The following is a 10,193-nucleotide window of genomic DNA, read 5'->3' on the forward strand; positions in this document are numbered from 1 at the left end:
ATCTATACTGCGCAGTGACTTTTGGGTACTGTGAAGTAACCCAAGTTACCGTGCAGTAACGATGCACATGTAGATGCATCCACTAAGTATAGCTGAAATACAAGCGAACACACATTCAAGCAGTTTAGCAAGTGTTAAAGGTACTTGCAGCATTGCAAAGTTGTTCCCCTTCAGGTGAAGATTATCTCTTAACATACTAAATTTAGTAGGTCACTACATTGTAATGATTTGCAATTGTTGCAAGTGAACATATGGCACCACCTTAACATGTACTAACCTTAATACATTTCAATATTCCGATGATTTGCTACTGTGACAAGGTCCTTACCACACATAACCCTTCCAAGTTGCATTGCTGCTCCTCTGCTAGTAGATGATTGGAAAGAGCACACAGCCTGGCCAGGCTGTTAGGGAATGACCCTCTATAACTTTACAGATGCACACCATGACGTCCCAGGAAAAAGCAGTAGCACAGTTTATTCTGTATACTTTGGTGCGACTTGAAGTGAGACAGTGGTCTTGTAACTGTAGGGCTGAGAGACAAAAGGCTTTCTCCTGGGACAAATGTAAGGTCTATTTACAGCCTTAGTAATAATCGTGTACAGTAGTGACAATATATCAGTTTGTGCCATATAAAATGTTGACTCTTTTGTATTTCAGTCACCATAGTCTAATCTCTTAAATGACTGTATACAATTTTGAGTATCTTTATATACTGGCTCAACTAAATAATTACCACAGGTTCATGTTACTTATATTTTGCATTTGATATATTTATTACATTCGATTGTACATAGTTCTGCTTGAATGGCAGGGGGTGGAATTTATCCTTTGTTAAACTTTGTATAACTAAATCCAACAGGTCAGATGGTGGCACGAAACAATTTATTTCACAGGGTACTCGAAGTCCTAGAAGTGACTTAAAGAATTGTGCAATGGAATTGTATTTCCCAGTCCTATTTTTCTTCTGCCAAGATGCTTGTTACCATTTTTGCAGCAGAGCTGGAACATTGTTGTAGTCATGATGGTCCAGGAAATGTGCAAAAGGCAAAGGTTTTTTGGTGATATCTTTTATTTGATCAACTGTATAGTTGGAAGAAATGCTGGATAAGCTTTTAGGCACAAAGTACCCTTCTTCAGGTCTAGGGCCAATAAAACATATCACAGAAAAACTCTTTCCTCTATTACTGTTCGTGATGGGGCTACCCTGCTTCATTGCTTTTCATGTGAAAGCAAGATTTCATTTTAGTTATCTTTAGCATTGGGTACCTCTGGGCTTGAATCTATATCACTGAAAGCATCTTTATTTGTGAAAGTTGAGTCCAGAGTTAGACTGTGACGAGGATTCACGGGTGCAAGTTCATTTAACATAATATTGTCATTTTTTACAAGAGTCGTTTTGTCCATGTGTTCCTTACTGTACTTTGCAACAACAGCATCAAGGAAGTCTAATTTTGGTGGCAAAGTACCACTTTCGAATAAGTACTTTGCTAGGTATGAGACAGCAATGTTAGTGAGGAAAGAAGTAAGCATGGCGAGTGTTTTAAATGGGAATCGCTGGACATAGATACCATTTTCATCGATATAACAACCAGGATAGACGATCAAGGGCTGAAGGTAAAGGTAGGGTTCTCCTCCTGTTATTCTGAGAAAGAGGCCAAACAAATATCCTGTAATCGCCCCATAGGTGTTGGTTCCTTTAATAAATAAGACACATAACAGTTGGGGGAAGATGATGATGTAAACGAGATCAGAACTGAGGTACCAGAGTCCATATACTGACTTAGCTAGCAGTGCCATTGCTGTTGCTGATGCTCCAAACACCAAAACAGTGATTCGCATCACCCATACTATTTCCTTGTCTGAAGCCTACAAAAAAAACAAGCAAAAAAAATACCCATGGAGAGTTAGTATGCATGTAGCAATTGATGTATGGATTTCTTAAGATTATATTTTATTAAAAACCCTAAAATATCCAAGAACCCATTTTACATGATTTATATATCAGATAAAAATGTGCAAGATGAAAAATATATAGCAGGTAAAAAAAAAAGCTCCAGAAAATAAATTCAAGTTCTTATCCCAAAATTCTTGCCCTCCAGGAAAGCGTAGTTTAATGCAGTGTCCAACAAAACAAATAGTGTGATAGAACTATTTTTTTTCTAAATAAGCAAAACAGACTACATGCACACGTTACTTATATAGCTATATAAACAGCACAAAGCTAGTGTGTGTATGTTCGAACTATTATCATCTCTAAACACGTGGCAGATCCACCACAAGAAATTTCCTTTTGTAGTGTAACATATTGACAGTTTTATGTAGCATTGCAAGAGTCTCTTGGACCCTCAGCATCCTCTTGGCCCCTGACAGCCCACGGGCCCCCTCCCCCTCCCCCTCCCCTAGAAAGTCCTCAAGGAGCAGAACATCTTATTTAGTTAAGACTTTTAAAGAACTTGTGGTGACTGTACAAGCTTGGCGCTCTTCATATATATTGCAACATTATGAAAACTAGTAAATACAATTTCACTATATGCTTTCTTCTATTATACAATTAATCACAGTAACAGATATTTCTGTGCTTTTTCATTTAGTTTATAGAATATGCTGTGATAAGAGAAGTGCTATACTTTACCCAACTAGAAACAGGAACAAAGAAGAGATTTCTAAAGACACAAATGGCAATCTAATCATCTTTTAACCATCACTTTTCTTTAAAAAATGAACAAATGATAATATAATCTCACATTTTGACGAAACGAAAGTTGATAAATGTTCCGAGCAAACATAGAACTTGCTGATAAGATTGAGGAATCAGCTGATGACATCACAGCAGCAGATACTGCACCAAGACCAAAGAAGGAAATATAGACAGGACAAAGATACTGAAGCACAATTGGTAAAATCATATCTGCTTCTTGTCTTCTCCAGGGTTCTGGAGAACCATACGTAGTCTGGGTCCAATCTGCAATATAAGTACAGATGTAATTGATTACATGATTAATGCATGATCTGGTATGTGTTGTCACGTTCCTTCATCCCTGCTGATCCCATGTAAACCTCAACAATTTGAATTCCAGCAAACACAAACCAGCTATTCTGATTTGCAGGAGACTTGTCCCTCTGACATTAGACTGCAGTTTCATCCTTATCATTTCAGCCTGAATACTACAGGTGTGCCTGCTAAATTTCCTCATTTTATAACGAAACTAATGTGTTGAGTTGCTGCTTTTCCTAATAACTTCTACATCTTAGCCCTTCCTTTTTTTGTCAACATTGTTCAGCAGCATCTCTGATGTCTTCCATCTGATTCTCTGAAATCAATTGCCCTAATCAACTAAAAGGACCAGTACTTTCCCAATCCATAACAGTTTGCTTGTTCCCATATCCTCCCTTTCATTATTAGTGACACAGGAAAGACTCTTGGCAAGGCAGATAAATATTCTGAATCACTCACTCTCCTGTGAAATGCTAAGGACCGTTGTGGGCAGCTGTTGATCTCACAGGACCAAAAAACTAAAGAAACCCTGTCTTTCTCTAGCTATTGTGCTGGATATCTTGACGTAGATCAGATCTCAGACTTACACAAAGAACAGAGCAGGAACGGGGGCAACCACCTTTCCTGATGCTTTGGGGCATAGAAAGAAGGGTTGGATTGGAAAACCATTTCCCTCATTTCCCTCTGGCCACAGGAGCTAAATGGGGTATAGACCTGTGTCAGGAGAAGATTGAGTTTGGTGGACTAGTGAGGGAAGATGGAAGCTTACTGTCCCCAGGCAGAATTTCAAATTCATTTGCACATCCTGATTAAACCTAAAACAATTCCTTTGTCCCCAAAAATGTGTTTGTGAGTCTGTAGTGTGTTTATAAACATCATGCATTTAGTTGATAGAGGTCAAATTTGAAAGATGAACTCAGGGTGATATTAACTGTAAATAAGTGGTACCACTAATGACCTTGTAGGCTGCTTATTTACCTCAGAAAAGTTGGAACTGGATAGTCTTTGGGCCAGAAATTTCTGGAGTCACGTCTCATAACTGAACATGTACCCAATGCTGACAATTCAGCATCATACTGACAAGGTACAAGGCTAAGAAGATATGCAGCAGTACTAGAGATTTCATTTATTTGCTGACACTTTGTATCAAAGCTCATTCTGACCACTTTCACTAGGAAGTAAAACCTCTCATGGCATTTTTTCAGAACAGATGAAAACAAATTTTCTTTTGAACATCCTCAATAAACAGGTCTAGGGCACAGATTTTATAAGGTATTTAGCATAAATCGAATTGTCTTTCTGAATTAGAGCCTGAAGCTGTAAGTTCTTGTTAAATGCATAATAGCTTCCATGTTTACCTACATAATCAGTGATTATTAATCACTGCACAACTACCTAGGGGACTCAGGGTAATGCCCATCTTTTTGATATATCTGTACAATGTCTAAAACTGATTAGTAGATCTCCCTGGACAGTGGTTCCGAAATGAGAGGCTGTGACCCCCTTGTGAGGTTTCAGAACTTACAAATGACATCAAGTGGCATCAGGCTAAATTAAATTGGAAAAGCCTTGCATGTACTGGAAGTGGGGTTGCATGCCCTAAAGTAGGGTCACAGATCCAGTGGTTCTCAACCTTTTGAGGTTCAAAAGACCCCTTGGAAAATACCAGCTCTTAGCTTTCACTTGCATTTTGACTATGGAAAAATAACAGAGTGAATCTTCTGTTGCAAAGAAAAACTACAACAGGTCAGAAATTTTTTTGACACTATGGATTCCTATTTGAAATCCCTGGGTTTATTTTGTGAATCATGTGTAGGTGTCTGCACACCTAATAGTACTAATATTGTACAGCACCCCACAGTACCCTGAGAAGCATCTCATGGCCCCTGTGGCACCCTGGTTGAGGATCTCTGATCTATGATGTACATGGTTAACATCTACCAATTCTGGTCAGTTGTGGTCAGTCTGTGACACTTACACTAGACTGTTCAAGGGAGCATTTAAAATGCATCAAATACTGATGGTGTTAAACTAAGCTGTGGGGTAATCTGAGTCTGGAGATAGTTCTATAAAATTAAATTTGGATCTAGTGTCATATGAAGGAAGTCAGGAGATTAGTAAAGGTCTGGCTAGAATAAATTAACCAGGAGCTCTGTAAGGGTATCCACATATTGATAGCAATAGTCATATTTGGTCTTCTCAGTCTTTACTTGTTGATGCTCCGATTGCGCCAATGAGTATTGCTGGAAGAGCCATCACAAGACAGCCAAAAGCAGCGAGAAATGATAATACTTGAGCATACATGGCAGAAGATGAAGAAAGAACTCGCTGAAAGTATGCTTGCCATGGGATTCCTCCCAACATCTGCAAATATAAAACATAACCGGTCATTTCTGGTTGACAGAGGGTTTCTTTGGAGTATTTACAGGCACTGAAACAAACATCACCAATAGTATGCTCTTCCCCAAGGTTATTACTACGTCATTTATAGACTGATTACCAAAATTTTAGTCTGCCACCACCCTTAAGAAACAAATATTTTCAGCCTTAAAGTATGTACAATACCGTTGTTTAACCACATCTCTCCTTTGTTAGGCACGCTATGTCTTCGAACAATTCTCATTAATACTTTGCACTTCTGACAAGGATCTCAATGAGATTTATGTACTCTATGAACCCTTTTAACAGGTTTGAAAAAATTATTAACCCATTTCATGTATGAAGAGAACTGATGAACAAAGCCCTCTTCAAGTCAACAGTCTACCTTAAGCAATAGTGGGATATAATACGACCACATTCTCTTGGTGTTAGTATCTAAATGATGCAACACATCCTATGTAATATTTGATTTTCACCTTCCTCATTCAAGCATTTATTCTCTTAATCTAGTTTTTGGCAGGTGTGCCACAAAGTAAGCCCCACACCCTCCTTAAAATGCTACTTTAATCCCCTTCCCCTGCCCATTCATCATTCTGCTCTCTGCTTCTTGCCCTGTGCTCTGTGCCTGATCTATTGCTACTCTGCTTTGTGCTTTTTGTTGTGTGCTCCTTGCCTGATCTGCTGCTCTGCTTTCTGTTCTCTTCCCTGTCTGCTGCTGTGCTGCCTGCCCCCTATCTAATCTGCTATGTGCCACACAGAGAGGCTGCCCCCGACACTTGTGGCACATGTGACACAGGTTGACCACCCTTGTCCTAAGCCATGGACCTATAATAATATCAATAGTAGGTCTTACACAGAAATGGCATAAATCTTTCAAACCATAAAAAGGGAAGACATGTTTTTCTTTTAAAATGCAGTACCTTTTTTCTTCTGCCTTCTTGGGTATTAGAAATAGTTTTGAGTACATTTCAAATTACAAAAATATGTAAAAGAATAAGGCTGAAAAGTTGAGCACTATGAGTTCTGCTTTCAGAGCCAGGCCAGTAGTGTATGAAAAATAAGGGACTGGGCACATACCAAACAAGGTGAAAACAAACGATTGAATGGTTACTCCCTAAATGAACAGTACATCCTAGGCATTGAATAAAGTAGGAGGCCTCCAGAAATAAGAGTGTGCATCAGGTAATTCAATAATGCATTAACACAAGGGGTATGCCCAGATGAGTGCGGACGTGTAGTATGTGGCAGTCCTGGGGTCAAAAATACCCATGCGAAAAAAAGCAGGTTGGCACACGTGGTGGCAGCATGCGCCACCTGAAGCCAGAGCCTGGCTGGCTGGAGCCACCCTTGCTGGCTGCCGGCCAGGCTTCCTGCTGCAGGAGCGCTGTGACTGCAGATCCCAGAAGGCCCCAGGACCCTAGGTAAGGCTGCTGACCCCAGCCTCCCCTACTCCCACCTGGGGTAACCTGCCATGCCCCAGAGTGTCCGTTGCTTGGGCATTCCCTGGGGACAAGTAGCAGTGGCCACTGTGACTGCTACTTGTCCCAGAGGAAATACATGTTCCCCCTCATGGGGATGCACCCGAGAAGGTTGTGCAGTTCCTATCTTCTGGGCACATCTACATGAGATGTTTACTGCAGAGCTGACTAATTAGCTCTGCAGTAAACACCCCAGCGACCACACGTGCACCCCTATTAGGGAACAGGGAACTAATAAACTCCACAGTAGGGTAGTACTTACAAATACAGCAGCAGTGCATGTGTAGATGCTGAGCTGGCTGGCTGGGGCACAAGGGTGTTTCAGTACAGGGGTGGCCTGTTGGCTAGCTCCTGCACAACCAGTCCCTCTGCAGCACATTGGATTGGTCAGAGCAGCCCTGGGCTGGCAGGCTGATCCCCCAGGCCCCTATCAGCATCCATGTGCTGCACAAGAATAAACTCTGGAGTGAATTGCTTCAGAGTTAATTGCTGCTAGGCATACATTCAAATGGTGTGCCTGGGAGCAAAAATGTGGAGAAATAAGTTCCAGAGTTTATTAATATGCACTAACTGCACATGGAGACTCACCCTCTGAGTGCTAGTGTTGCAACCTTAATAAAATTGCAAGGTAAAAAAATGGAAATTCCATTAAATAGTATCATATTGACGCCCATTTACATCCTAATGGGTTGAAACATCTAGATACACCAAACAGACCTCTGACACTTGAGTTAATGCAGTAACTGATGGCACTACAGTAAAGACCACTCATGCCATCAGCAGGGAAGGCAAGCAACCATTTACATTTGCTAGATCTCATAGATTTTTATCTTAAAAGTACTTCTTAAAACAACGGTTCCTGTACATTTGTGGACAAACAGCTTGCCCTCAGCTGTTTGCACCTCAGGTAGCGCGTCTACATATGCAAATGTAATTTACTGCAGAGTATACCCATTCTGGGCAGGCATCTCCATGGGCAGGCATTTGGGAGCCGATTTGCTCCCACCTTGCTCTGCCTCCCTACGGCAGCCAGGGACAGCCAGGGGCTGACAGGGAGCATGGGACCAAGACAGCTGTCTCCTGACTGGGGCTGGGAGATAGCTCTCTGCCCCTGGGAGCTGCCTGTTGCCAGTGCAGGCTCTGATGACAGAGCTCAGGCTGGGATAGTGTCCCTCTGCCCAGCAGCAGGGAGCTCCTGGTCCCTGCTCCATGATCAGAGCAAAAGTTAATCTGATTGCGGAGCTGGGACCAGGAGCTCCCTGCTGCCAGGGAAGGGAGACATTGTCCTAGCATGGGGTCCACCACTGGAGTCTGCCTCGGCATCAGGCAGCTTCTTGGGGCAGGGAGCAATCTCCTGCCTCCTGCTGCCTGGCTGACCAGAAGCAAATTTGCTCCTGGTCGGCCATCTACATGTGCCTTACTGTGCAGTAACTACTCTGCAGTTAATTTTCTACCTGAATTTGCAGGCAACAAATTAACCATGGAGGAGACCAATTTACTGTGCAGTAAGCATCTGCACATGTAGACAGTGATGCTTACTGCGCAGTAATTTGGTGTACTGTGCAGTAAAGTGTCTTGTGTGGATGTGTCCAGGCAGGTTTTTTGCATTACTGCTCAAAGCAACTTGCCTCTTATAGCAGCTATAAAGTTATGGGACCTAGTCAGTCTCATGGCTGCTAATGATCCAGCACCAGCAGAGTCTGACTAGAAGAATCAGCTGCCTACCTTGCCACTTTTTGATTGTCAGATGAACCCTCCATATGTAAGTTAGACTGTAGTAGGTTGTCATTTTCCACTCCCTCTCTTCCATCCTGGCCCTGTTCCAGCCCTGTCTTTTACTCAGTCCTAGCGGCGGAACCAGAGTTGTATTCCCCTTTGGCTGTGTTGCAGTTGAGCTCTGTGTGCGGGCTATGCCTGAAGTTCCAAACTCCTGCTCCAGCCACTATCAGTTTTCCCACACGTGATCCATTATCTGCTGTGTCCTTGCAGTGCAGTCCCTATGCTCTACTCCCAAATTGTCACTCAGACTTTTTTCCCTTTTCTTATCCTGTCTTCAGTCTCCCCCAATGCTCACATTCCTCAATCCTGCTGGTTTCCAGTTCCAGTCTCTTTCTCCAGGTGCTTTGACCAATCTCAGTATCCACTTACCCCAAAATTGGTCCCATCCTCTTTGTCCTAGCTCCCTCTGCTCACCACCCTCCCCCCCATGCGCTCCTATCTGGTCTGTCTCTCTGCTCTGTCCACTTCATTTACTTCATCTCACTCCACAGGCCTACAGTTATAGCTTGTTGCTGGCCTCAGTATCCACCACCCCAAAATCTCCTAGTAACTCTTAAATCTCAATCCTACTATCTCTCCAGCCCAACAACCTTCAGTCCCGGTCTTCTCTCCAGGTTTCAGTATTTTTCCTCAAAGTCCTTCCACTGGTCTTGCAGTTTCAGCTTTTGTCACGTCTACACTTGAATCAGTCAGACCTCTTCCTTCAGTCCCTTCAGCAATGCTTCCATTCACAGCATGGGAGAGAGAATCTTTTTATTCTCTATTCAAGTACCTGAATTCAGTCTGGACATGGCCCAGAGCAGCTAGAAATTATAAGTCCTTTTCCCTTGTACTCAGATCACTGCTTTCTATTTAGAAGCTCTGCTCCCTGCAGTCTCTTCATAGTATCTGATGAAGTAAGCTGTTGACTATGCCAGATTATGTATCTCTGATTTAGTTAGTCTATATTCTATAAGATGCATTTTTACCTTGCCTTCTGCTTAAGTTCAAGGAAAATCTTGCTCAGCTGCATGCAGACTTAGGCTGAACTATCCTCAGTGCAGAATCTGCATATATTTAAGCTGTGAAATCTTAACAAGGTTCTATTTAGCAGTGTGGCAAAGCCATAAACAACCTATCCACAGTTTTGCAAAGGCCAATAATGTGGTAAAATCTGTATGAATTTTCCAGAGAACAGAAAGTTCCATCCCTGACAAAGTCCATCAAATTTTAGTTCCATAGGCAAGATAATATATTTTCTTAGTTAACCTTTTAGATAGCTGAAAATTTTTGGTTTTTTTCAGAATGACCCCAAACCAACCAACCAACCAACCAACAAACCCAGTGTGAGCCATTCACTTGGCATGGAAAAATTTAACACAAATCATTAAAAGGCGGCACTTACATGCTACTGAAAACATAGTCTTGTAATGGGAAGGCTTTGTTAACTTAATTAATGGGTGGAGTTATTATTGTTGCCTAAAATAAATGGACATTTGCTGGGAAGAGCAGTCAGCCAGGTCTGACCTTTCACATACGTTCCTAGCCGTGTTACAGGACCTCCATCTAACCCAGGAGGT

At 42.0% G+C, this 10,193-nt stretch overlaps 1 protein-coding gene across 2 annotated transcripts in view; it reads right to left on the minus strand.

Annotated features, from left to right (window-relative positions):
• Nucleotides 1-1,152: 1,152 nt before the first annotated feature.
• Nucleotides 1,153-10,193, minus strand: part of SLC5A7 (solute carrier family 5 member 7) — a 36,484-nt gene continuing 27,443 nt past the window's right edge. For both annotated transcript variants that reach the window (XM_019525572.1, XM_019525571.1), the window contains exons 7-9: nt 5,209-5,362; nt 2,748-2,965; nt 1,153-1,869 (exon numbers count right to left, since the gene is read on the minus strand). In XM_019525572.1, the coding sequence (XP_019381117.1) occupies nt 1,246-1,869; nt 2,748-2,965; nt 5,209-5,362 (996 nt within the window). In that variant the 3' untranslated portion in view covers nt 1,153-1,245. The remainder of the gene's footprint in view (nt 1,870-2,747; nt 2,966-5,208; nt 5,363-10,193) is intronic.

The sequence above is a fragment of the Gavialis gangeticus genome, unplaced genomic scaffold, assembly GCF_001723915.1.
Source record: "Gavialis gangeticus isolate Ggan-Ray unplaced genomic scaffold, GavGan_comp1, whole genome shotgun sequence".
NCBI classification, from domain to species: Eukaryota; Metazoa; Chordata; order Crocodylia; family Gavialidae; genus Gavialis; species Gavialis gangeticus.